The 26,168-nt window shown below is 57.7% G+C and overlaps 2 protein-coding genes across 3 annotated transcripts; both read right to left on the reverse strand.

Moving 5' to 3' along the window:
- Nucleotides 1–63: 63 nt before the first annotated feature.
- On the reverse strand, nt 64–10,759 carry NUDT18 (nudix hydrolase 18). The gene is given in 7 exon segments (XM_074384244.1): nt 64–3,363; nt 3,599–3,812; nt 4,587–5,006; nt 5,009–5,307; nt 5,310–5,368; nt 5,663–5,913; nt 10,706–10,759. Coding segments are annotated over 7 exon segments (1,893 nt in total). The 3' UTR covers nt 64–2,767.
- On the reverse strand, nt 10,575–26,158 carry HR (HR lysine demethylase and nuclear receptor corepressor). 2 transcript variants are annotated; one of them, XM_010347698.3, is made up of 19 exons: nt 26,078–26,158; nt 24,215–24,869; nt 22,713–23,502; nt 21,270–21,420; nt 21,002–21,195; nt 19,351–19,515; nt 18,506–18,595; nt 18,207–18,322; nt 17,021–17,102; nt 16,484–16,647; nt 16,131–16,367; nt 15,753–15,918; nt 15,505–15,574; nt 15,159–15,289; nt 14,591–14,710; nt 14,377–14,492; nt 12,375–12,539; nt 11,799–11,927; nt 10,575–11,267 (listed from the first exon to the last, which is right to left on the reverse strand). In XM_010347698.3, exons 2-19 carry the CDS (start codon nt 24,824–24,826, stop codon nt 11,205–11,207), a joined length of 3,561 nt encoding a protein of 1,186 aa, XP_010346000.1. In that variant the 5' UTR covers nt 24,827–24,869; nt 26,078–26,158; the 3' UTR covers nt 10,575–11,204. The 2 variants fall into 2 exon arrangements, with proteins under 2 accessions (XP_010346000.1, XP_039317104.1); XM_039461170.2 differs by having other exon boundaries at nt 19,351–19,518.
- Between the last annotated feature and the right edge of the window lie 10 nt (nt 26,159–26,168).

Genomic DNA, 26,168 nt, shown 5'->3' on the forward strand with positions numbered 1-26,168 from the left:
GGTGGCTGTTCTTGGCCAGGTTTCCTCTCCTTCTGCCCAGGACTCCAGTGCTAATTCGGGACCATCTTCCTCCCCAAGGAAGACAAATTCTTTTTCTAGCACTGGAGCGGAGCAGGGAGGTGGGGTGGGTGGTAAATAGACAGGCTCTGGCAGTACAGATCTGCTCATCCCCAGCGCCTGCCAGAGACTCTTGGCCGAGCAGTGCCACCTCTGCCAGGCTGACCTGCAGCTGAGAGCCTGCCCACCCCACAGACACGGAGGGAAGGGCCCACGTGGGAACATCTGTGTGCATGTCTCATATGGGTGTGTTTGTGTTGCGCGCTGTATGCCTGTTTTCATCGTCAAGTAGGCCTGATACTTAAAACCTTGTCTTCAAATTCAAGGCTGCAGCAAGCTATGATTGCACCACTGCACTCCAGCTGGGCAACAGAGAACCTGTCTACAAAAAAAGAAAATTCGCAGGTGTGTTCTCAGGAGAAAGAAAACTTAACACATAGAAAAATAAACCCTTTGTCTCTAGATGTGTGGAGGGATAGGGAATCCTCTGAGAGGGGTCCCCAAGAGACTACGGTAGGGCAGAATGACAACTTGGAGGAAAAAGAGCCAGACAGTGGCTTTCAGCTCATGATGACTGATGGCTGAGCTGCTTTTTAAAATCCCAGTGCCCAGTGCCCCATGACCAGTTAAATCAGTGTTGCTGAGGGTAGGCCCAGAGTCAAAGCTTTCCAGGTGGTTGTGTGTGGTTGATCACACCTCTAAATGCCAGCACTTCGGGAGGCTGAGGCAGGAGGATCCTTGAGGACAGGAGTTTGAGACCAGCCTGGGCAACATAGCGAGCCCCTGCCCCCATCTCTATTAAACATTTAAAAATTAGTTGGACATGGTGGCATGTGCCTGTGGTTCCAGCTTCTCAGGAGACTGAGGCAGGAAAATCACTTGTCACTTGAGCGTGGGAGGTCAAGGCTGCATGAGCCATGATCATACCACTGCACTCTGGCCTGCGTGACAGAGCAAGACCCTGTCAGAAAAACCAAGTGACCCTACTGTGCACCCAGGGTTGAAAACTACTAGGCTAAATAATGGGAACAAAGAGCCAAACATCATTGCTCGGCTGACTGGATATGGGCTGGTGGGTCCCTTAGACACTGAGAGAAGTGAACTGAAATAAAAGGGTTTCGTTCCATCATTTGCGAGGTATTTGTCCTCAGAGGGTACAAGGATTCCTTCCACCTTCCAGGGGCCAGAAAGACAAGACAGCAGGCAAGAGAGACGGGGGTGCTGGGAAAGGGAAACACTTGATATTTTATTTGTTCTTTTCCTTGAATTTTCCCTTAAATTTTAGTAAAATTCTTTTTTTTCTTTTGAGAGTCTTGCTCTCACCCAGGCTGGAGTGCAGAGGCCTGATAATGGCTCGCTCTACCTCCTGGGCTCAAGTAATCTTCCTGTCTCAGCCTCCCGAGTAGCTGGGACTTACAGGTGTGCACCACCTCACCTGGCTAATTGTTTTTGTTTTGTTTTGTAGAGACAGGGTCCCACTATGTTATCCAGGCTGTTCAAACTCTAGCCTTTAAGCAATCCTCCTGCCTCAGCCTCCCAAAGCCCTGGGATTACAAATGTAAGCCACTGTGCCTGGCCAAAGTTCTTTATTTTGAGGGAGTCTGTCACCCAGGCTGGAGTGTAATGGCGCAGTATCAGCTTAGCTCACTGCAACCTCTGCCTCTGGGGTTCAAGTGATTCTCCTGCCTTAGCCTCCTGAGTAGCTGGAACCACAGGTACATGCCACCATGCCTGGTTAATTTTTTGTGTTTTTAGTAGAGACAGCGTTTCGCCATGTTGGCCAGGCTAGTCTCCAACTCTTGACCTCAACTGATCCACCTGCCTAAGCCTCCCAAAGTGCTGGGATCACAGGCATGAGCCACTATGCCTAGACGCTTACTTAAAAACCTTACCATGATTCAGCTAGGCTGAGGGGAAATGAAGACAAGGTTTGGTCTGGCGTGGGCTGAAGTTGTGAAAAGGCAGAGGCAGGAGAGCTGGGGGAGGGTCCACACCAGGGAGGCTCAAGGACAGAGCTGAGGCAGCACTTGCAGCTCCTGTCCCACGTGAACCTCCCCCGGGGCCGCCCACCACCCAACCCTTGGAGGGCTCAGAGCTGTGTTTCATGAGGGATGGGTCCCCTCAAGAGTCATATCCCAGGCCAGCAGCCCAGCCTGGACAGCAGGCTGACCCGCATTGTCAGTGCACTGGGAAAGACATAGGTGGCTGTCGGTGGCACAAGGGGAGGAGCAGCTCTTGGACGCAGTCCTCATCACTTTGTCCCCACAGACACATCTAGGCAGGGAGGCAAGGTAAGCAAGACCTCTTTACTCAGCAGGGGGCTCCTCCCTCGGGAGACCTTTCCCAGGGCCCCTCCCAGCTGTAAGGGCCTGGTAGAGTCAGGATGCAGACCTTTCCCAAGGAAGACACAGAATGTGATGATGAAACGACATTGGGAGTGCAGAAAGCTCCCCATCCCCCTGGGGAGAAGTGCCAGTGTGCCCGCAGGGTAGCCACGTCCGGAGCTCTGGACTCCTTGCTTGGTTAAAGGCACTGTCCCTGTATAATCTAGAGGAAAGCTCCTTAAAGCATCTTTGCTGGGGACCAGGAAAGCCACCCTTGCTCCCAATGCAACAAGATCCCTGGTCACTAGCCTCCTGCCTGCCTCAGAGGGAGACAAAGCCACACTGGAGGGAGCACAGCCACCCAGCTCGTCATCTCCTCCCCCTCCCTATCTGTTCACTGGGACAACAGAGGATCTCTGAAGCCGCTGGATTAGCTGGCTTTGCAGGCCTTCCTCGGTCACCTTCCACCAAGTGAAGTTCTCACCCCGAACCTTTGGGGGTTCATCCTGGATCCCTGGGCTCCGAAAAGCCACGGTCACCAGCATGTTCAGACAGATGCCATCAGTGTGATCTCGGCCCAGGTGCTGCAGTCCAAGCAGCCCCTTGATCTCCACCACCAAGTGGTGCAGGGTCAGACACTCCTGCAGCAGCCGCAGGACGGCCATCTTCATGCCACCCCTCTGCTCCGTAGGGGCGAGGCCACAGGCAGTGACAGGCAAGTGAGGCATCCCCACTGTGCCAACCAACACCCACACTGTCTGCGCACTGGTAAAGGTGGCCACGAGCCGCTGGCAGACCAGATCACAGGGCAGCTCTTGGGGCAGAATGAGAGGGTGCTTGGCTTGCTGGCGATACTCGGCAGCTAGCTCAACCAGGTGCAGGATGTCATGGGCTCGCAGCGGAGTGGGCAGGGAGGTCCGTGGGTGCCAGGCAGCCTGCAGGGACTCTGCATCGGCCTCCTTGGAAGTCTTGAGAATTCCACCTGGGGGAGATGTGGGAGATGGGGCAGGGAGGGTCTGTGGAGAGAAGTGCAGGGCTGGCAGCATCAACAGATATCCCTGACCCAGGAGAGAGGCCCCCAGCCTGCAGGCTGGAATCTGCCCATGCCAGACTGTGCCAGCCATAACAGGACTGGCTGTGGAGGGGCTCACCCCACCAAGCAGCTGGGGAAAAGATGTCAACTGGCCCTGTTCACACTGCCTCCAGGTAGGCCATACCTGTGGGGCGAGCGAGGAATACGAAGCGGACCCAGGAGGGGCCCCGCTCCTCCACGGACAGCAGTGTCTCGGGCTCACAGTGCAGCCCCGCCTCTTCCTTCACCTCCCGCTGCAGCGCCTCCACGATGGACTCCCCGGGCTCCATTCTCCCCGCGGGCAGGTACCACGACCCCCGGCACTCTCTCTTGGCCTCCTGGACCAGTAGCACCTCATCCTGAGGGGAGAGAGCATCTTCACTTCCTTCCATAGCCTTCCCGAGCCCCAGGACCAGGGGGCATCTCAAACACAGTCGCCCAAGACTCGCCTCTGGGTGGATGCCCTTAAACCAGCTAGCACTGCGGTAGACCTGCCCTCAAGTTGCTGGGGACTGCAACCTTCTCCTCCCTGCCATTAGTCCCTCTCTAGAGTTAAGACTGCCACTTTAGAAAGAGCTGAGATTCCTGGAAGCTGCTTCAGGGGCTGGAGATGAGGCCCCAGAGCGAGGGTCACCATGTGTCAGTCTTGCACTGATTTATGTCTGTACATGTCCTTAGGTATCTCTTGTCTCCGACGGCGTGGCCTATGAACTGTTTGTGATGGATCCTCACCCTGGGGTCTGGCTTTGAAACACGACCCCCGACGTCCACCTTGTACAACCCTGCCCTATGGCCCTGGCCCCTTCTAGTTGCCTAGTACCGGGATCGGCACCAAAGGCCTGAGGTAAGCCAGAGCTGAGCCACTGCTATCTGAGGGGCCCTGAGCACTCCGCTAGACTCTGGGGAAGAGAAGGAATGAGGCCTAGTGGGGTGAGGCAAACGGGCCCCAGGCCTGAGTTTCCTCTTCTCCATATTGGGACGATCGCAGGACACAGATGCGAGTGGGAGTGCTTTGCAAAACTGGGCAGCGCCACGCACGCGGCAGCGCTGGCTGTGGCCGTTGGGTCTTCCGTTCCCACCTGCGCTGGCTGCGCGCTCCCGAGGCCCTGCGGGCCCGGCTGGCGGCCGCTCACCTGCTCGCTGAGGAACACGGCCAGCACCACGTAGCACACGTTCTTCCGCAGCCGCACCGGTGCCGGTGGCTCCCCGGCTGGCGCCGAGTCGCAGCTCTGCACGCACAGTCCCTGGCCCGCCAGCACGGCCGTTAGCACGCCCGCAAGACCCTCGGAAGCCATCAGGTCCCCCGGGAGGCGACGGCCGGGGTTCCGGCAGACCCGCCGGGCCGGGCCGCGGGCGAGTGCGGGATCCGGCGCCCTCTCCCAGTCCCTGCGGCAGTGGGCCTGGCGCGCACGCGAACGCGGAAGCGCACGCGAGCCCTGGTCGCTGATAGGCTGCGCGGCGCCGCGGCCTGCCCGGATTGGCAGGCCCGCGGCTGTCACCGAGGGGGCGGGGCCGCGGGGAGGAGGGTGGGCTCCTGGCCGGAACTCCGCGGACTCACACCCGGCATCTGCCACCTGTCTGTCCCGCACGTTCGGGGACGTCTCCGAGCTGCCCCACCTCGCCAACTGTTTGAGCGCGCACTGGTCCATAGGGGCTCCGACGGTCAAGTTATCCCTCCTGCAGGGTGCGTTTCGCCGCTGGGGCAAGCGACAGTGACGTGACAAGCCAGGTGACGTCACGGAGGCTTGGGCCGCCCCTTGGACCTACGGTCCCACTGTTGCCGTAAACACAGTATGGTATTGCCGGAGATAATCACATGCCAAATAACTTTGTTCTCACTGTATTAAAGAGTTACGTCATGTGGCTCCTGGGGTGGGGGAGGTAAACCCCTGCCTTTCAGGAGATTCTGTTGTAGCTGGAGAGATGGGCCTAGTTCTAGATCAGGAATCAGCTGACGCTTCGAGGCTAAGTGCTAAAGGCTTGGCTTGGGCGGGGAGAGTGACCGGCGCTGGAAGAGGGAATGGGCAGGGCTGGGGGTGGCGGGAGGGGCCGGGGGCTGAGAGAGGGCTGCAGTCAGCCGGCCCATCCTCATCAGTGGCCCTCTACCCACTTCATTTCCCATGCACCTCAAGGCCCTTGCCGCTGCAGACGGTGCACCCTAGGAGGGCGGGGGTGGGGCCCTGCTCCTCCATCCTTGTCACCCTTCCACCCAGCGTGCAAGACCTGGCGCATGGAGAGCAGGGTGGGGGTTGTGGCTAGCGGCGGGCTCCTCACCCATCCCGTCCTTTCCTCCTTCACCCGCCTTTCAGCACTGGAAGTCAAGGCCAGCTGGAAGGGATCTGTGAAGCGGGCCGTCTGGCTCCTCACCCCACAGAGGCCACCCCTTTCCTCTTCCTCAGCTGGTTTTTTACCCCTCCCTGGTGGGAAGGCAGGCTTGTTGGTGTGGACAAAGCTTGAGACCTGAAGCCAGATGGCAGGTCGCTGCTGGCTGGCTTGCTCTGTGACCCTGTGACCCTGGGTGAGCTGTGGGCCTTAGTTTCCTGATTTGTAGAGTAGGTTCATAACAACTCTTGTTTTACAGGGGTGTTAGGAAGGCATGACAATCGGAGAGGAGCTGTGTGGATTGTCCAGTGCTGGGCACCACCCCCGGGGCAGCCCACCAACCCTCAGGGGCGGGCCCTCTGGGGCCTAGCTCTTCTTGCTACCACACACAAGGCCTGTTCTCATGATACATGCCTTTTGTTACCCCCTAGAGACAGGGTTTCATTCTGTTGCCCAGATTGGAGTTGCAGTGGTATGATCACAGCTTACTGCAGTCTTGGGCTCTTGGGTTCAAGCTATCCTTTAGCCTCAGACTTCTGAGTAGCTGGGACTGCAGGTGTGCGACACCACGTCTGGCAAAGTTTTTAATTTTCAATTCTTTGTAGAAATAGGGGGGTCTTGCTATATTGCCCAGGCTGGTCTTGAACTCCTGGCCCCAGTTATCCTCCTGTCTTGGCCTCCCAAAGCACTGTGGTTGCAGGCATGAGCCACCACGCCTGGCAAAATGTGCCTATAGAGCTGCCTTAGAACTGGACTCAGGAACTTCAGCATGCAGGGTGTGTTCTCAGGCTCCTCTCACTGATACTGCAAGCTCCCTGGAGGCAGGGACCTGTATTAGGCTGTGGGATATCCCTAGAAAGCCCGTGAATTTTGAGGCACTTGCTGAACGCCACTGTGCCAAGCCTTATCCTGGACCTCTCACTTCCCAAACAACTGCAGGGACAGGGCTGAGAGTCAGGACCCCAGGACTGCGGAGCAACTTGTCAACATATTTGCTGTGTGTGTGTGTGTGCACGTGCGCGTCTCTCTCAGTTTTCCCACCTGTGAAGTGGGGGCAGCTTGGTGCCAGACTCTTGTCTGCCTCGCAGGGATGATTTGAGAGAATGAGATCATGTCTGGGCAGGGTACTGGGAACTTCAGAGGCAGCCTAAGGTAAACACCGGAAGGCCTTGGAGAGCAAAGACTGCAGCAAACCCAAGCTTGGCACCACCCATTATCCCATCCTGAGGGGAAAGTCTTTCCCAAAAGCCCCTCATAAACCGTGAAGGCAGTGCTGAGACAACAAAGAGGCCGGCGTTCCCAAGGCCTTGGGAGAGAACAGCGGTCAGATGGAGGCTGGAGAGGCTCTGAGACAAGGGAGGCAGCTGAGGGAGAATGGGAGGCTGGATGAAAACTGCCAGGGTCCCCATCAAGTCAGCTGTGTGTCCTCCAGTCCCAGAGAGGGAAGAACCCTGGCCAGTGTGATGGGCTGCATGGCATGGTGGATGGGAGTAGCTTGATGCTCCCAGCACCCATGGGAACGAAACTGGGGTCAGTTGTTTCAGGGCATGTGTGCGCATGTGTGGGGGAGCAGGAAGGCCTGGGTAGGTGGCCATGGGAGTGGGGATAGGGACAGGCAGGCAAGGTTGGGTCAGGGTGTCTGTGATGTTAGCATCATGGACAGAGCAACAAGGCCTGTGTCTTGACAAGGAAGGAAGGTGAGGCAGGCAGGAGCCCAAGCTACAGGGGGAGCGGGAGAGCTGGCCACAGGCTAGTTCTCTGGGGGACCCTGGGGAATGCCACAGCTACCCTCCAGGCCATCTGTCACATCCAGGCATTGCTGGATCCTGGAACAGAAAAAGGACGTTAGTGAAAAAACTGGTGAAAGCCCAGTGAGGTCTGTTGCTTCGTTAGTAGTGTGGTATCAATACTAATTTCATAGTTTTGATCAAGGCACCACGGTTATGTAAGATGTTCACAATAGGGGAGGCTGGGTGAAGGATAATTGGGAACTTCCTGTGCTATCTTTGTGACTCAGCTGTAAATCTAAAATTATTTCAAAATAGAAAGCCTGAGCATGTATATTCAGGGCAACTTGAATCTATGCTCCTGGGTAAAATGGGAAAAAAAAAAAGTCTAAGAATTTTATCAGAGGAAAAGAAAAGAAGGCATTGGATATGCAACCTCGTGCTCACTTCCAGCTTGGCTGGTTGTATGTCTGGGATATCTGGGTGACAGAGGGGCTAGAGATAGAGCACAGCTTGGTAGACCCTGCAAGAAGCAGAGCCCCAAGGGTCTCTATGAGGAACAATGTCCCTGAGTGCCTAAAGACGAGTCTCAGGGTCAGTCCCTATCTGGCCCAGCTGCGTTCTGAGGCGCAGTGCTGGAACAAATGAACATTGATTCACTTCTGTTTACAAAGAGTCAGACCAAATATGTCCTCGAGGGCATTGTGACCCACCTGGAAGGCCAGGGGGGTAAACAGGAGGGAAGGTCTTACGGGGAAGACAGAGGCTTAATGATGCACTGTCCCCACCACAATGGGTAAAATTCAGAGAACCATCTTTCCACAGGAAAGACCCTGGATTTGGGGTTCTGAGGTGACATCAGGGCATGGCTACAGATGAAGTAGGGCACAGTGGATTATTCCTATAATCCCAGCACTTTCAGGAGCCAAGGTGGGCAGATCGCTTGAGCCCAGGAGTTTGAGACCAGCCTGAGCAGTGTGGCAAGACCTTGTCTCTACAAAAACTACAAAAATTAGCCAGTCATGATGGTATGCACCTGTGGTCCCAGCTACTCAGGAGGCTCAAGTGAGAGGATGGCGTGAGTCCAGGAGGCAGAGATTGCAGTGAGCTGCGTTTGCACCACTGCATTCTAGCCTGTGTGACAGTGAGACCCTGTCTCAAACAAAAGATGAAACGTAGGTAGTAATGGGTCATTCAGGGCCACTTGGAACATGGTCAGCTATAAAGCACATGCATTGAAAGGAGAAGGACAGAGAGGAGGGCAAGACTGTCTTTAAACTCCAGTAAGAGCTAAGACTATAATGTACACAAAGTGGCTTGACTCAGAAAACTTGGTTCAAATCCCAGTTCTGCCGCTAAAATTGCTCTGCAACCTTGGGTAATCGACTTAATTGCAGCTTGCCTGTTTCTTCTTCTGTAAAATGGAAATAAATCCTGTCTGTCTCAAAATTGTGATAATGGATTAACCGAGATCATTTAAATGAAAGGGATTAAATGAGATAAATTATTATTATTATATTGTTACTATTTTGGAGACAGAGTCTTACTCTTGCCCAGGCTGAAGTGCAGTAGCATGATCTTGGCTCACTGCAACCTCTGCCTCCTGGGTTCAAGTGATTCTTCTGCCTCAGCCTCTCAAGTAGCTGGGATTACAGGTGCCTACCACCACGCCCCACTAATTTTTTTGTTTGTATTTTAATAGAGACAGTGTATCATGTTGGCCAGGCTGGTATCCAACTCCTGACCTCAAGTGATCTGCCCAACTTGGCCTCCTAGAGTGCTGGGATTACAGACGTGAGCCACCGTGCCCAGCCTTGTTTTTTATTTTATTATTATTATTATTATTATTTTTGAGGCGGAGTTTCGCTCTCGTTACCCAGGCTGGAGTGCAATGGCGCGATCTCGGCTCACCGCAACCTCCGCCTCCTGGGTTCAGGCAATTCTCCTGCCTCAGCCTCCTGAGTAGCTGGGATTACAGGCACGTGCCACCATGCCCAGCTAATTTTTTGTATTTTTTTTAGTAGAGACGGGGTTTCACCATGTTGACCAGGATGGTCTCGATCTCTCGACCTCGTGATCCACCCACCTCGGCCTCCCAAAGTGCTGGGATTACAGGCGTGAGCCACCGCGCCCGGCCTATTTTTTTTTTTTTTTTTTTTTTTTTTTTTTGTAAATAAAGGATGGTTTTGTAAATCATGGCAAAGCCCCTTAATAGAATATAAGCAGTCATTTAAAATGAAGGTTAGGTAGCAACATAGAAAATGATTATGATATGGTGTTGAAAGAAACCAAAGCTAAATCACAGCAATCCAGCCATGTGCACAGTAAGTCCCTGGGAAAGCACTAGAGGAAATATGCCATATTAGTTGGAGGTGTGTAGTGATGGTCTTGAAGGTGACTTTATTTTCTGAATGTTCCGCAAGTATATTCCGCTTATAATAAAAAACTTTATTTAATTAAAAAAAAGTCCCCAAACCACAGCAGGAACAATTGGGTATGACAAGAGTGGGAGGATTTTTCTTTGTGGAGCTCAGAAACACAAGAGAAGAGGGCACAGCGCCACCAGAAGCCTGCAGGCGTGGGACGGGGACAAGGAGGGGTCACTATCTGAAGCAGTCGGGTTCATTCCCAGGGTGGCTGGGCCTGGTGCGCATCATGGCCACCAAGGGCAGACAGGTAGGGCAAGGGCTTTTCTGGGCCACACTCCTAGATCTCCAGGTCAAGGTAGATGGGAGAGATGGGGCGGCTTGGAGCTTGCTGGGTGGAGCAAGGGTCCAGAATCCCTGTACAGGGCAGTCACCTTGCGGCTGTGCCCCCGGACTCTGCCTTGCCTGCTGTTGCACTCAAGAGCATCTTCAGGGGACAGCCCCCCCCCACCCCACCCAAAGGCTCCTCAGTGGGAGGCAGGGACCCAGGCCCCAGAAGAAGAGTGGACAGTGGTGTCCTGTCCCTCAGGCCCCAACTCTGGCCCCCTCTACTCCATTTGCCTCTACTCTAGGGCAGACTTCCATGTCTCCCTCCCTCCCTGGACCATGTGGCCTGCAGGGTCAGGGCCAACCACACTGGCAGCAGTCACAAAACAATAGACTTTAATGGAAATCATGAAGGAGGGAAGCGGGCAGACGGGGAGTGGGCTGAGTGACATGGCCCGTGCTGCTCCCTCAGCCAAGCCTGGGCAGCCCCTGATGCCACCCTCTCCTCACACTCCCCAGATCTTCCGGCAGGAGGGCAGAAGGTCGGGCCCCCTCCTTTAGCATGCCTGCAGCGAGCCCAGTGAGGATTCGGCGGTGGAAGCGGAGCGGGGCAGTAGAGCGGGCTCAGCGAGAGAGTAAGCAGCAGGAGGAGGTGTTGCTTAAGCCAGAATGGTTAGCGAGGTACCCCAAGGAAGGGCTGTTTGTCTCCTGACTCGGGGGAGTGGGCTTTGGAGGAAGTCAGTCACCTCCAATGTGGGCCCGGTACCATAGAAAGGGGCACAGGGCAGGGGAGGTGCCAGCCTGAGAAGGACAGTTGTGAGCTTGGTGGCACTGTGGTTGTTGGCTTGAGGGGGAGGGGAACAGGGTACCTAGCTTGTGCCCAGAGTGGTGCTTGTGGGGTTGACCAGAAATCCCCAAGTCCCCTAGTGTCATTCCCTGCTAAAGTTGTGCCTGGGCTGACCACTTGGTCTACCTGTCCCCATCTCTACCCCAGAAACCCAGCATCCCTCTATTTGGCCTCCTGTAATGTCCCCACAGCCACCTTCACTGCTTGGAACACAGCCCAATCCATCTAGGAAAAAGAGAGAGGACAAATAATTTTCAGTGACATTCCTGGGTCCTCCGCTACTCCCACCCCTCTTAAAAGGAATACTCTGGCTGGGTGGGTGGCTCATGCCTAGAATCCCAGCACTTTGGGAGGCCGAGGTGGGTGGATCGTTTGAGGTCAGGAGTTCCAGACCAGTCTGGCCAACATGGTGAAACCCCACCTCTACTAAAAATACAAAAAAAATAATGAGCCAGGCATGGTAACGGGCGCCTGTAATCCCAGCTACTCAGGAGGCTAAGGCAGGAGAATCACTTAAACTGGGGAATTGGAGGTTGCAGTGAGCCAAGATCACGCCATTGCACTCCAGCCTGGCTGACAGAGCAAGACTCTGTCTCAAAAAAATAAAACAAAGTAAGCAAAAGGAAAACTCTTCCCCTGCACAGGGTAGCTGCCTGTTTGGCACAGGATGGGATCTGCTATGTCCACTGCAGCTGTGGCATGGTGAGATGGGGGCTCGGGCAGCACACCCGGCCTGCTGGCCCACGTCACACTTACCTGGGCATAAAGCAGGCGGCAGTCAGGGGGAAGGCTGGGTCCCTGGTGGCAGAGCTGCGAGGAGAGGGCAGAGGTCTCAGGGGAGAGGAAATGCTGGGTGACGCTGACCGTGCTCACCAGGCCCTGCACCTGTGTCAGGGGGGACATGAACAGGGGTTCAGCGAGGCTCAAGGTCACGCATCCTCTCCCTGTCCCCCTGGTCCCTGAGTTTCTCTTCCTCTAACAACACCCCACCCCCATGCCTGGCTCTCAGAGAGCAGATTCTTGGAATCACCACTGGACACCTCACAGGCTGTGGCCAAAACCAGGCCTAAGGGCTGCCAGAGAGACCACAAAGGCTCCCCGTGAGTCTCCTGGCATCAGCATGCCCAGGAGCCCAGGATTGGACTGTGGCGCATTCCCAGTTGGGCTTGGTGACTTCAAGTCCTCTTGGCGCCCCCCACAGCAGTGTGCAGCTCCCTGCCCTGCCCGGCTCTGGGGTGTTGAGGGAATGTGGATGTCTGCAGCATTGTTCATTGCGTGGGTTGCTCCTGCCATCCTGATCTCCCCGCAGAGCCCCTGCCTGCCGGGAAGCACCTGGTGGGGAGCCCCTGCAGGCACCAGCACGGCCTCTCCAGGGGCCTGGAGGAGGGTCCAGCAGCTCACGCCCCACTCCTCCCGCAGGCGCCGCCGCAGCCCTGCGTCCAGGTAGCAGCTGCCCGGGGCGCCAGGCTCCAGGGCTCCTGCCCCAGCCGAGCACACCTCAAAGAAGAGAAGGGGAGATGAGTGAGATGGGGCAGGAAGGGCAGGGCTGCAGGAGGATGGGGCACAGACTTCGCAGACGCTAGGAGTGGAGAGAAGAGCTGAAGGGTCAAGTCTTAAAGGACAGGCAGGGAGGGCATGGCTGGGTTGCTCGGAGCCAGGGCAGCTCAGGTTAGCAGAACACACATTTGGCTGGAAGGAAGGGATTCAAGGTCCTACAGGTGGGCAGACTGAATCCCTGCATTTCTGAGGCTGGAGGCCTTGAGCAGCCTCTGTGACCTCGGCCACTCCGCTCCGTCTCAATGCTACCCCTTTCTGCAAAACACTGGAAGACGTCCTGCATAATCTCAGTTCGTAAACTGTCTGTACCAGGACTTCTTAACCTGAAGTCTTTGGAATGGCCAGAACTGTGCTCAGTGGCAGGTGAGGAAGGAGCTGTTTGTCCCTCAGGGGACAACCCAAAGCATTCATCAGAGGCTCCCTAAAATCCCTGATACAGAAAAAGGGAGGGCTGCTGGGAGGCTCTGGGTCCTAGAGGGTGAATAGGCTTTTGGACCAGGCTGAGGCCTCTGCAGCAGCCACAGCTACGGGGGCCTCACAAGCCCAGCCAGATCAGGGAGCTCTTAGGGCAGGCAGGGACTTGGAAAACCAGCATCGTGCTCGAACCAGCCACCAGCCCAATCCACCAGCAGCGAGGACCTCAGCCGCTGCCCCTGGACTTAGGGCTGCAAGATGGAGCTGTAGGGGAAAGGAAGGCTGGTGAAGCAGTTTGGACTGCAGGTGCCAAGATTCACTTGCTCTTGGAGATGCAGGTCCACCCTGGCACAGAACAGTGTTTCTCAGGCCACCCAGGGAGAATGTGCCCCTCAGCCCTGCTCTGTGAGTCACTGGGTTGGGCCGTGGGGACTGCCCATGGCCAGCCCCACCCAGCCTGGACGAGGCCATCTGTGTGTGGAGGTGTGCTTGAGTGCTGCCCTCTGCGTGTCGCAGCGTCTGTGTGTGCAACTGCACATGTGTGCCTGTGCGTGGGAGGGGGCACACCATGCTGGCATCTGCACGCCTCCGTGTATGTGCCTTGGCGAGGGGTGACATTTGGTGGAAGTCTTTTCCCCAGGATAATGAAGGCCCAGCTGGACTTGGGAAGCACGGGGCTGCCCTCACCTTATCCCTGGCCTCTCCTCCCCTACACCTCAAGCTTCTTGCCTCCTGCCCACCCCATCACCTTCCCCTTCCCCCACTCCTCAATTGGCCCCTCTTTCCCTCCACCTCCCTCAGTTCCCTTCCTTGCTAGCCCCTCTGGGAGCACCTCCTCCAGGCAGTCTTCCCTAACAAGGTGCAGATACCAAAACGAGGGCAGCAGGATAGTCTCAGAAGCGGCGGAGCTGCCCGCCTCCAGGAAAAGCATAGAGTAGTGACCTGAGCCCATGACAGACAGAAGCTCAGATACCAGCCCTACCACTGAGCCTCTGCGTTCTCATCTGCAAATGGGAAGGGAGCAGTGTTGCCTCATGGGGGGGTGGAGGCTGGGATGGTAACAGATACTAAGGCCCTAGCACCACATCCAGCCTCAGGCAGCTGGTGCTCTCATTTTAAAACCTTCGGGTCCAGGCTCTTGCTGCAGCCCCCTGCCCCTTCTCTAACTCAGAGAAGGGGCAGGGGGCTCTCCGGGTCCCCTCTGCCTTCTCTGCACCTGTCTGTGCAGCTCACCTGAGGACATGAGGCAGATGAGCACACAGGGACCAAACACTAGGGTGGGCTCCCGGCCAGACAGGACTAGACAAGCTTCTGGGGCTGGGTGGGGCGGGGCTCAGGGGAGGACTCCCAGCTGCCTCCTCACCATCTGGAGAAAGCAGCGGATGCGCTGGGCGTCCTGTGCCCGGAACACGTGCCACACAGTGCTGATCTGGCTGCCCGGGGACCAGAGCCCCTCCCCATCCAGGCCTGAAAGGAAGTCTGAAGAGGGAAGTGCAATCAGGCAGGCCCAGGGCCCGCACTTGCAGACACTCGCCTCTGCAGCTTGTCCCCGCTCCCGCCTCTGCCCGAGGACCTACCTTTCTGTGCCTGGTGCCAGGCAGGCACTGGTGCCTCAGCGTGCACCAGTACGCTGACCAGGTCAGCCACCTCCACGCAGAGATTCTTGGTCCCCAGGTGTCCCCGGTGCGGGTTCACACCTGTATGGCAATAGAGTAAGAACAGTTAGAAATGGAATCAGAGGCCGGGTGCTATGGCTCACGCCTGTAATCCCAGCACTTTGGGAGGCCGAGGTGGGTGGATCATTTGAGGTCAGGAGTTTGAGACCAGTCTGGCCAACATGGTAAAACCCCACCTCTACTAAAAATACCAAAAAAAATAGCTAGTGTGGTAGCACATGCCTGCAATCCTAGCTACTCAGGAGGCTGAGGCAGGAGAATTGCTTGAATCTAGGAGGCAGAGGTTTCAGTGAGCTAAAATCATACCACTGCACTCCAGCCTGGGTGACAGAGTGAGACTTTGTTTCAGAAAAAAAAAAAAAATGGAATCAGAGAAGCGCTTTGGGCCCCAGGGCCTTGGCACAGATGCTTGTGTGCCCCAAGACGACAGGCATGGGAGTAGGGACTGGGTGGGTAGAGGGCCACTCACCATAGGCTGCCCAGAGCTGGGGCTCCAGTGGACACAGGGCATGGCCGGGTGGGAGGTAGGAAGCCAGGTTGAGTTTCCCATGGTGGGCGCAGTACTCTGGGAGTGGCAGGCTGACAGCTAGGTTCTCCACTCTGTAGAGGGAGGGGGTCATGCCCAGCAGGCCCAGCCTGGGCTCCAGGGACCCTATCAAAGCCACCCCCACTGCTGGGGTAACTCCCAGAGGGCAAATGTGAGAGCACCGAGGGCCACCGGGTGGGGGTGGGGGGCAGAGGAGGAGGGGAGGGCAGAAGGAGGCGGGGCTTGCAGTGGCTGGGGAGGTAGGTCTGGCCCTTGGTGACAGACACACCTGCTGGTATCCTCATCCCCTAGAGCTCGGTGCAGCAGGAGGACAGAGCCCTCGTCTGACTTTGAGCGAACTAGAGGAAGAGACAGAATGGCCATTGGCCCAGGGAGGGGCCTCCTTGGCCTGAAGCCCCTGCCCCAGTGGCGCCAACACCTGCTTCCAGCCCCTCAGCGTCCTCTGGGACTTCTCTGCCACCCAGTCCCTAGGGCTTGGGCTCCCAGCTCTCTCTCCCCTGTGTTGGGGTCACTTACGCTCAGGCCAGGAGAAGCCCTCCCAGAATGTGGTGCTGCCCAGGCTGGTGGGCTGGGGAGGCCCAACGGGGCTCAGCGCCTGCACCTGGCCTCCAAGTGCCCCAAGAGCCTCTGTGCTCCACAGGTTGCTCTGCAGTGTTCTCTGGATCCCTGACACCAACACAGGCTGTCGGGGGAGAGGAAGGAGGCCATGAGAATGGCCAGCGTGCTTGCTGGGGCTGGGTGAGAGCGTGTCGTAAGGGCAGTAGGACAGCATGGGAACAGCCCTCCTGCTCCCTCGGAGCCGCCAGGTCTGTCTGGGTCTAGGGACCAAGGCCCTGAGGGGCAGATGGGTGGCCAGGGCTGGGAGGGGAGGGGCGGGGCGGGGCGTCGCCTCACCTGGCCCTGCCGCCAGTGCTCCTGAAAGAGGTGGAAGCCTCCCCGAGGCCGGGGCTCCTGAAGCCATAGCAAAGCCCCTGGGGGAGGCAGCCGGGGCCGCACTGGAGACAGGGGCAGGCCCAGACCCTTGCGCAGGCCCGGGCCAGCTCGAAGCCCCGGCCCCAGGGCCTTCTCCTGGATCTTCCGTTCCACCACCTGCGCGATAATGCTGTCCAGAATGTTGGTGATGCGGTCGTCCTGCAGTAGGGACACAGGAAGGGGCACAGGGGCTCAGGACCCGCCCAGCCCCGCAGATAGGGCAGCCCAGCCTCTGGTCTCCTGGCTCCCAGCCCTCCCTCCGTGCCCTCACGCACACTGGGCAGAGCCGGAGTGACAGGAGCGAAGGCCATGTGTATCCGCTCATGGCCCAAGCAGAGTTTGACCGCGGTAGAGGCCAGTAGTTCGCAGAGAGAAGGACAAGGCAGGGGCCCTCGGCCGGCACGGTCCTCTGCTGGGGTCTCAGTGGAATCTGGGGTTTCTGTCCGGGAGGAAGACAGTCAGGGCCTTCGCGTTTGGTCCCTCCGCTTCCCGGTGAGGCCCCCTTGCCCACACTCTTTCCTTGCTTCCTGGCCGAGCCCAGTCTCCCCCACCAGGACCCTCCACTTCAGCTCTGCTCTGGGTCTCCCGCGCTGCTACCCTTCCTGCAGGCAGCTCCAGAACCTCTAAAAGGAGGGGTTCAGAGGAGGTCTGGCCAGAGGAGGTGTTTGGAGGCATATCTTGAGGGGAGTGGTGGAGATTATTGTAGGGGGATGCTAAAGTTCCTGGAGACTTCCGATGCCTGTCACCTCCTCCTTCAGACTCTGGCCCAGCCTCCCTCCTGCACAGGCCGAGGGGCCAGAGGAGCTGCTCACCTTCTTTGATGCTCTTGGTCCTGTGGGTGTCCCCATTGCAGGAAGGTTGTGGAGTTGGGGGCGTTTTCTGTATCGATTCCTTCTGTTAAACCCATCCACCCGCCCCCATCCAACCAGAGATTTAAAAATGGCAGACACAATTCAACACAACCCACAAGAATGAACAGTGGACTCTTGTCAGTCCTAAAATCACGTTTATAGGGGCAACATGTTGTAGGATATAATGTTAGGTGGAAAAACACTGCTCGTGGGTTTCCACCTGTGGTAGGGTCTGCAGTCTACTAAGACAGGTGGCTGCAAAAAAAATGCGTCAAAACTCATAGTGGTATTAAGGCCATCATCATCTTCTTCATTATACCGGTCTGCGTTTTCCAAAATTTCCACAGTAGGTATATAACCGTGTCTGGCACCCAAGAATGCATTCGATGAACTTTTTTTTTTTTTTTTTTTTTTTTTTTTTGGAGACAGAGTCTTGCTCTGTCACCTAGGCTGGAGTGCAGTGGTGCAATCTCTGCTCACTGCAATCTCCGCCTCCTGGTTTTAAGTAACTCTCCTGCTCTCCCTGCCGAGTAGCTGGGACTACAGGCATGCACCACCATGCCCAGCTAATTTTTTCGTTTTTGTATTTTTACTAGAGACTGGGTTTCATGATATTCGCCAGGATGGTCTCAATCTCCTGACCTCATGATCTGCCCAACTCAGCCTCCCAAAGTGCTGGGATTACGGGCATGAGTCACCGTGCCTGGTCATGAATGACTTTTATAAGAACATGAATTTCATAAAAGCTTTGCAAAACGCACATTGAGCACCTGCTAGGTATTAGGTACTGGGGATACTGAGAAGGCAGGCCAATGCTCCACCCGAAGGAACCCATGGCCTGGGGACATGGTCACACCAACAGGCTCCTCTAGCGTGATGTGGCAGGCACTGAACTAGAATCTGCACAGAGTAGGGCAGAACTCCAGGAAGGCAGGAGGTGAGGACTTTCAGGGCATGGGGGTGGGAGGGCCTGTGCTGGAGAGCCTTCGTGGCTCCTGATCCCCAGGGGAAGGTGGGAATTAGCCTGATTCCACAGGCTTCTCTCTCGGTTTTCATCCCCACCAAAAAAAGAAGGGAGGGCAAACCCCTGCAAAGGTCAGTCATTTGCAGGCACGATACCCAACCAGTGGTATGCCCTGGGTCTTACCTGCTGGCTTGCATTCCCGGGGGCCCACACCCGGGCATCAGCTTGGCAGGGGCAGTGCCCCCGGATATCAAACTTGACCCAGACCTGGTGCATTGCAGTGCTCAGCTCTGCCAAAGCTGGGGGTGGGGGTGGGCAGGAGAGGGAGGTTGGTGGTGAGTGTAGACCAACAGGCAGCCCGGGCAGCTTGGCTTTGCCAAGCAGAAGGGCATGGCACTGGGGGGGGAAGGGACAATCAGACAGGAAGCTGGTTTCCCTCAGGACCCAACCTCTGCACACCCCACCCCTCCAAGACGGCTCACCCTGGCTGGAGACAAACTGGGTCAGCGTCAGGGAACAGGCAGCGTGCCCAGCCTCCTGCGTGCATTCCTCCGTGGACTGCTCCTGAGAGCCTGTGGGCAGGAAGGGAAAAGCTGCAAGTTCCGAAATCAAGGTAATCACAGGTTAAGGTCAGAGAAGGTCAGGACATGAGATCTAAATCTGGGGACTCAATAGTCCATAAAACTTGTGCTTTCTGGAAACCTGGATCACATAGAGACACCTCATTCTTGGCTTGTAGAAGGCACAGCCTTTAATGTGCCGAGATGCTTTGCAAGTCCCCAGGCTAACCATGTGGAAGACAATGTTCTAAAGCTCATCTGACCCTGCAGCTCTTTTTGGTCATGCCTTCTGGAACATGGGGAAATTTCAAGCTCTCCCATGGCCAGCTTGAGCCAAGGGAGAGAAAGCTGAGAACCATGAAAAAAACAGCACGAAACCGGAAGACCTGAGTCTTCGCCCTGGTTGCAACACTTGACTGACTGCGTGACCCTGGACAAGTCACTTATCCTCTGAGATTTTCTTATCTGGAAAATGAAGGCAATAGTAGCCACTTCACGGTGTTACAGCAGGTTTTAAAGGATGCCAGCTGAGCAGAGTGGGAGATGCAGAGAGGGCAGTTGCCTTTGGGTGGTCAAGGACGCAGGCATGCTCCTCTGATTGCAGAGAGGGGACTTCTGTTCTAAGGGCATTGAGCCATGGTGGCTGAGACTGCGGCTGGGCAGTGGGTCGGGGGCTTTTTGGGGCGAGGCAGCCAATGAATGACCACAGCCTTGGGGCAGTCCACTGAGGACTCCCCCCAGCCCTCCCGCCCCTGGCCCCCTCCTACCTGCTTTCTCCCTGGCCCGCCCAGCACCTGCCACACGACCACAGGCCACACACAGCCGGTGGCTGCAGTGGGGACATCGCCAGTGGGTGTTGAAGAGTCCATGGTGGCAACGGCTGCAGCAGCGTGGAATGCCCGGCTTGTCCTCTGTCACAGCTGGCCCCTGGCCTGCTGACCATGGAGGGATCAGGGTCAAAGGGTGAAGGCAACGGACCCCATTGAAAGGCTTCACATGAGGAGGATCCAGGCAGGGGCAGGAGAACAGGGAGTAGCTTCCATGGAAGCCCCCTGCGCCCGCCCGCCAGAGAATGGAAGCAGGCTCCTTGACAGCTACCCTCTGCTTACTCCACAGCCCCTCAAGAGCCTCCCCGAAGAAGCCATCCTCTCCAGCAAACACTTCCAGGGACAGTGGAAGCCCTGGCTCCACCATTCCTGCCCCACACCCAGCCCTGCTCCAGGGACTTCCCCAGTGGCCCTGAATTACTAATCCATACCACTTCTAGCACATTCTTTCCTCCACCTCCCTCCCTCCAAGCCCTACATGCTGCCAGAAATGGTAACTATGCTCAGGTGACACTTCCTCCAGGGGACTTTGTTGTTGTTGTTTTGAGATAGTGTCTCCCTCTGTCACCTAGGCTAGAGTGCAGAGGTGTGATCCTAGCTCGCTGCATCCTCTGTCTCCCGGTTTCAAGTGATCCTCCCACCTCGGTCTCCCAAAGTGCTAGGATTACAGGTGTGAGCCACTGCACCCAGCCAGGAGTAGGGTTTTTTAAGAGCCAAGTATCAGACTCAGCCCTTGTTGACAGGTGGAAAAGGTGCCATGGAGTACAATTCAACAAACACCTTGCCTTTGGGTGCAGGGGACTCAGGTGGTCAGGACTTGGCCCTGCCTTGCAGTGCTCACATTCTGGGTAGGGAGATGAACCCATAAATACGGCAGTGACCATGGCACCACGAGGTGGGTGCTGGAGATGGAAAATGCCAGGGAAGGGTGAGGATGGGAATGCGGGGAGCTTCCCAGGAGGGCCCCAGAGGATGAGTAAGTTTTCATTCAGCAGGTAGGCAGGGAGGAGCAGGGCATTCCAGACACAGGAAAGCCAGTGCCAAGGCCCAAGGGGATGACAAGCTCCAGGGAGCCAGGAAGCAAAAGATGGGTGGCGTGTGTGCCGGGAACCCAGGCTGGGAGTGGCAGGAGCCGGCTGAAGACATGCCAAGGAGCCTGCCCTGTCTGGGGCTAGAGGGAGCCCTGAGGGTCTCCACTGAACACTGACCAGCAGCCCGGGGCTGTGTGCTTACGAGGGACTCTCTGCTGGGAAGGGCAACCCCAGTGAGCGCCTGGAGCCGGAGGAACCTTAGGCCAGGTCCTGCCTGCCCTCCAGGCCCAGGAGCTTCACTTGACCCCACGAGCCCTCAGGAGCTACCCCACCTCCCGGTGCCTTGCAGATACTTGGCACTCGTTCTTGTTTTCCCAAAAACTCCCAGAGAACTGGGCCGTACCCAGTTTGTCACCTTCCTGACGTCCCCACCCAGACCAGGAGCTCTTCTGAGGTTGCCTGAGGTCTAGGAGCCGGCAGTGTGGGTAGGGCCAGGGGAGGGACGCCTGGGGCTCCCCACACAGTGCAGACCCCAGGCAGACCCAGGAGGTCCTGCTCACCTTCACGCTGGGCCCAGGTAAGAGCCTCCCGCTCCCTCCGCAGCAGGCGGCACAGTCGGTCCCCCAAGCCACTGAGCAGGTGCTTGGCGAGGCCCGTGCTGAGCCGGCCGTTAGGGCTGGACCCTGGGTCTTCCTCAGAGCTGGAACTGGCGGCTGTGTCTTCCTCTGGCTGCAACTCCCCTCCCAGAGGCGATCTGGACAGAGGGGAGAAGGTGAGGAGGGACGCCTGGCCAGAGGGCGCTGGAGGCATCCAGGGTCAAGGGCTTACCTCTGCACTTGCTGAGAGTGGTAGGCAGGCCCTCCTCCCTCTTCAGATGCCTGGGCACAACCTTGGCATGGAGCCAGTTTTGCAGAGAGAGCCAGGCATGGTGTGTCCTGAAGCCCTGGGTCCTGGAGACTGGCCCGGCCATCAAAGGATCCTGAGGGGACAATGTGGGAGGTGAGGAGTCAGGGGTTTCCTGGGCTGCTGGGAACCCCATCCCCCGCCTTAGCGCCCTGCCTGTCCACACACACAGCCAGCCCAGCCCCTCGCCCCAGGTCTCTGAAGCCTAATTCAGAACCAGCAGGAGTGGACCAGGCAGCTGGAAGGCTCGAACACCAGGCTGTGCAGGGAGTCTGAGGATGCCCTGGCACCGGGCCTGCAGCTGAGGGAAGAGGTTGTCGCGTGTGTGGCACCCAAGGCTTTGGGCAGCTGGGGCGATCGTCCTGACACAAGCGCAGGATCCAGCCAGTGTAGACTTTGGATAGCTCCACTGTGGGTTTGGTGATGCCATTGACCACTGGCTGTGTGACAGGAAGAGACAATCCCAGCGTGGACGGAGAGTGCTGGAAGGTGAGAAGGCCGGAGAGTTTCGACACAGGCCACAGGTGCAGTAACCCAAGAAGGCGAAGGAGCCAACAACTTCCCAGCCAGGGCATAGGCCCGGGAGGGCACAGCAGGCCCATGCCAGGTGCAGGGGCATTTGGGCAAGGCCATGGAGAGTCCTGATCTACACCCAGCCGTCCAGGAAGCTGAAAAACTGAAGTGCTCCTGAAGAACTGAGGCTGGGCCGGCAGTGCCAGGGCCCTCTGTGGGGGGTGCAGTGTGGCAGAGGACTCCAGGGTGCACCCAGAGCCCTATAACACTGGCAGAGTCCAAACTGAGTCTCCAGCTCCATCTGGCCGACAGAGCAACCGTTCCTGGCCAGGACAAGGGATCCTTCAGGACAGGCCATCCCCAAACAGGGATTTGTGGTATAAGCAGTCATTGCAGTGAGCATTTCTTGAGTGTTCACTGGGTGCCAGGAATTCTTCCAAGCTCTTGCCGTGAATTATTCTAGCATTTAACTTTTGCAGCAGTCTTCCTGGGGCAGGTGCCATCTTCAGCCCCACTTTATAGATGAAGTAACTAAGGCCCAGAGAGGTGAAGCAACTCATCCGAGGTCACACAGCTACCAATCAGCAAAGTCAGAGACGAGGCGCTCTGGCTCCAGAGCCATGCTCCTACCCATGTCATTATACTGTCACCAACACACCAGGGCTTGGGAGGGGACGGCGATAGAAGCCACTTGCTAGAAGGCTCTGGCCTGGAGATGCTGAGGGAGGCCTAGGAAGCCATCACGATCCAAGCTATGGTCCACTCATAAAGCCTACAGACCCCCCAACATGCAAAGCCCCAGCCCCAGCTGTGCCCTCCCATGCAGGGCCCGCAGCCCCATCCAGGCCCCCTTACCTCTCTGGTCATCTTGCTGTCCTGAGTCTGCCTCGTTCCCTACTGATGTGTCCCGCACCTCCTGCCAACCCCCGGCCCCCTGTCCTGCAGTGCCTGGGAAAGGGTCCGGTGGCCGCTTGGGGGCTGGGCTGCCCACTGCTCCCAGGACTTCGGGGCTGCCTGCCCTCTTGAGGACCCGGAGCCGAGCAGCCGGCTTCTCCGCAACCTCAGGGCAGCGGGATGGGCATTCAAACTGCTCTGAGTGCCGCGTGAGCCATGTCTTCTTCAGCTTGGTGTGGTGGCTTGGTGGGCAGGCCCTGGGGCCAGAGGCCTTGTTCACTTCCTCGCCGGGATCGCTGGCTCCACTGGCACCCCCCTCCAGACCCTCCTGGCACTTCCCACAAGGGCCAAGACCCCCATCTTTAGTGGGCAGGTAGGATGAGCAGCAGCCCCCCTGGGCAACAGGTGGCTCAGGAGAGGGACACCGTGGTGTGGCTGGTGGCCCCAGGTGGTACCCAAGGCTCCCACCGCCTGGCCCAGCCCAGACATTGCCAAGAGTATGAACGAGGCCTGGGGCACAAGTGGGCCAGGGTGTCCGGGGCACAATGTCTGGCTGCCCCAGGAAGAGTGGGCAAAGATTCTGCCGATGGCCAGCCCCCGTCTCTCCATCCCTCGGGTGCAGTGAAGGGCGTTCGGTCTCTCCGGCTCTCTGCAGGTGCCCACCAGAGGTTAAGCCCAGCACCCCAGGTTCCACAGCGGCCAAGGGCTCCTTTGCCAACCTGAGAATGCTGGGATCCTTGTGGTAAAAGTCCTAAAGGGAGGATAAAGGGTTACGCTCGGGCTGACTTGGGCTCCCCGTGCCTAAAAGGACGGGCAGAACTGACAAGCAAGGATGGTGAGAATACTGAAGGTCTCACATTCTGATTGGTGGACAGCACTGCTCTAGGTCTAGCGCCTCTGCCACTGTCCTGGCAACCCCACATCCTCCCCCAGGATTTCTGAGGCTTCCCCAAAATCCAGCACTAAAGGGTGAACGCCGGGCACAGCCAAATGGCATCCCAGGTCTGTTCAGGCCGTTTGGTGTCCTGTGCCATACTGCGTTTTAAGTGTTTTAAAATCTCATCCCTGGGATTGGGAGTAATCCATGGGGGAGGTGCCCTAGACACGGGCCATGGGGTCCCCTGCACATCCCATGCTCAGATAGAGTGGCCTTGCCAGCATGCCCATCTCCTCCCAGGAAAAGCCATACATTCCAAGGCCAGAGTTCCCAGGACCTTATCCTGGGCAGACAATGGGTGAGTCAGCGGTTGCAATTACCTGAGGGAAGGGGAGGCCTAAAGATGGAGCTTCTCAGGGGAGAGCTTGCTGGGATTGGCTGTAGGGCCTGGGACAGCTCCGAGCTGATGGACCCCTCTACCTTGGTGCTGCCTTCCCTTTTTATCACAGTGGAAGGGCAGCTTGGGGACCACGGAGCTACTTTGCAAGGCCAGAGCCCCAGGTATCCTCTCTGCCTCTGAACTCACCTTGCCGCCTAAGCCGAAGGCAGAGGGCACTTTGGGCTGGCCCCCGGAGTATACCCAGGGGTGCGGGGCCAGGGGCCAGTCACGTGGCTGCTCTGGGGGCAGGCCAGACATTAGGTAGGGTGGCAAGCATGTGGGCACCCAGAAGGGGGCTCGCTCCAGGATCTTGGTCTCCAGAAGGAAAGGGCAGTGCCAGGGCCGGAAGGCCACGGGGTCACTCTTGAGATGGCCACCACTATGCTCAGGCATCAGGGGGCCGCAGCGAGGTGGGCATGCTGGCCTGCAGAATGGCAGTGGATGGGCAAGCATGGCCTCCTTCCAGCGCAGTCCCTCTTTGCTGCCCAGCCAGCTGACCTTCCTCTCCCCATTCTGGGTGCCCTCACCCTCCACAAGTTGGAGATTGTCCTTGGTGCCCTGCGGGAAGCCAGGGGTAAGCCAGGAGTCTGGGGTGCTCAGGACGCCCCTCCAAAAGGGAGCAGGCTCTCCCAGACACAGCGGTCCACCGTGCAGGCCATCTCGAGGTGGGGTGCCTGGCTCCTGTCTCACGATGCCGTTCTCTGGGGCCGTCTTCTCCCAGGTTGGGGTGCCCTTCAGGAAGCTGGGCGTACTCTCCATCACTCTCCTGCCCTCATGGGGCTCTCCCAGAGGGAGGGGGTCCCTGGAGCATAACCATCAAAGCATGAGCTTCTGGGGCACATGCCCCAAGCACCTTACGGCCTGCCACAGAGTGGGCACCACCCTGGCAGGACCAAGGCAGCTCAAACCAGTAAGACAAGTGCCAACCCACAGCTGGGCACCATGCTGCCTCTTCACATGCAGCCTGACGCATCTTGTTCCTTCAGTGTGGGGATCACCTCTTCCCCAAGTGCCACCTGGGCCAGCGCCCCTCAGCAGAGGCTGCCATTGCTAGTCGGACAGCTCCTGGCCTCTCTGAGCTCGAAATCTGCTCAAGCCATGAGGGAGGACAGAAAGAGAAGGCACTGAACTTGGAAAAGGGCTGGATCCTGGCCTTGACTGTCCTGTGCTGTGTGGCCTTGGACAAGTCATGTCACTCCTCTGGGCCTCAGTGTGCCCTTCAGGCTTGGGTCACATCTCTGAGGATTCTCCCCATCCTACAATCTGTGGTTTTGGGGGTGCTACTAGCCTGACCATAGCCCATAGCCCCAGCCAGGCTTGTAGCCGGGGTAGTGCGGGCCTGGCAGGCTGGAGTCATGGGGAGGGCTGCCCGCCAGGGCTGCTGGCTGTGTCTCTCCCTACACCTGGGCAGCCCTGAGTCAGCCTCTTCCCAGAGCTCTGCAGTTTCTCGGCTTCTCAAGCAGAGTCCCAGGACAACTGCTGGGGCTAGGATCTCCACCCTGGCCCCCAGCGGAAAGAGCACGCCAGCACAGGGGAGGGGGATTAAGAAGCCTCAGCTGGATGGGTCAAGCTGCCCTAGCCCAGCCAGCAGTGCCAGGGCAGCCGCCACCGCCGCTGGAAACTTCAGCCTGGCGGGGAGTGGGGAGGGAAAGAGGCGGGGAAAGCGGGCTGGGCCCCAGAGAGAGGCAAGGGAGGGAAAATTGAACGTGCGTGCAAAGGACCAGGATGACAGGTGGCACTAGAGCGGCAGCGCTCTCTTGGCTCGGTCTCCTCCGCCAGCGCGAGGAAGCCCCAGGCGGGAGGTGACGGCGCAGTGGCAGAGGGCGCCCAGGTTTTCTGGAGCCACTGCTCCACCGTGGTCTGGCCCCGTCGGGCATCCAACTTGCAGGTGTCAGAATGGGTGGCCCAACCCAGAGGGGTTTGGGGAGCTCAATCCCTGCGGGCACCACAGGCTCGGCTCAGAAATCCCCCGCCACAAGTGTCCCCAGACTGCGCGCTTCTGGTGCTTACCTGGGCTTCACCGGCCGGTCGCGGCCCGGGCGGTGGCGGTCGTCGTGGCCGGCACCGGGCGCCTGCTCCCCATGAGCCGTCTCCGGGGCCT

Source organism: Saimiri boliviensis, chromosome 13 (assembly GCF_048565385.1).
Source record: "Saimiri boliviensis isolate mSaiBol1 chromosome 13, mSaiBol1.pri, whole genome shotgun sequence".
NCBI classification, from domain to species: Eukaryota; Metazoa; Chordata; class Mammalia; order Primates; family Cebidae; genus Saimiri; species Saimiri boliviensis.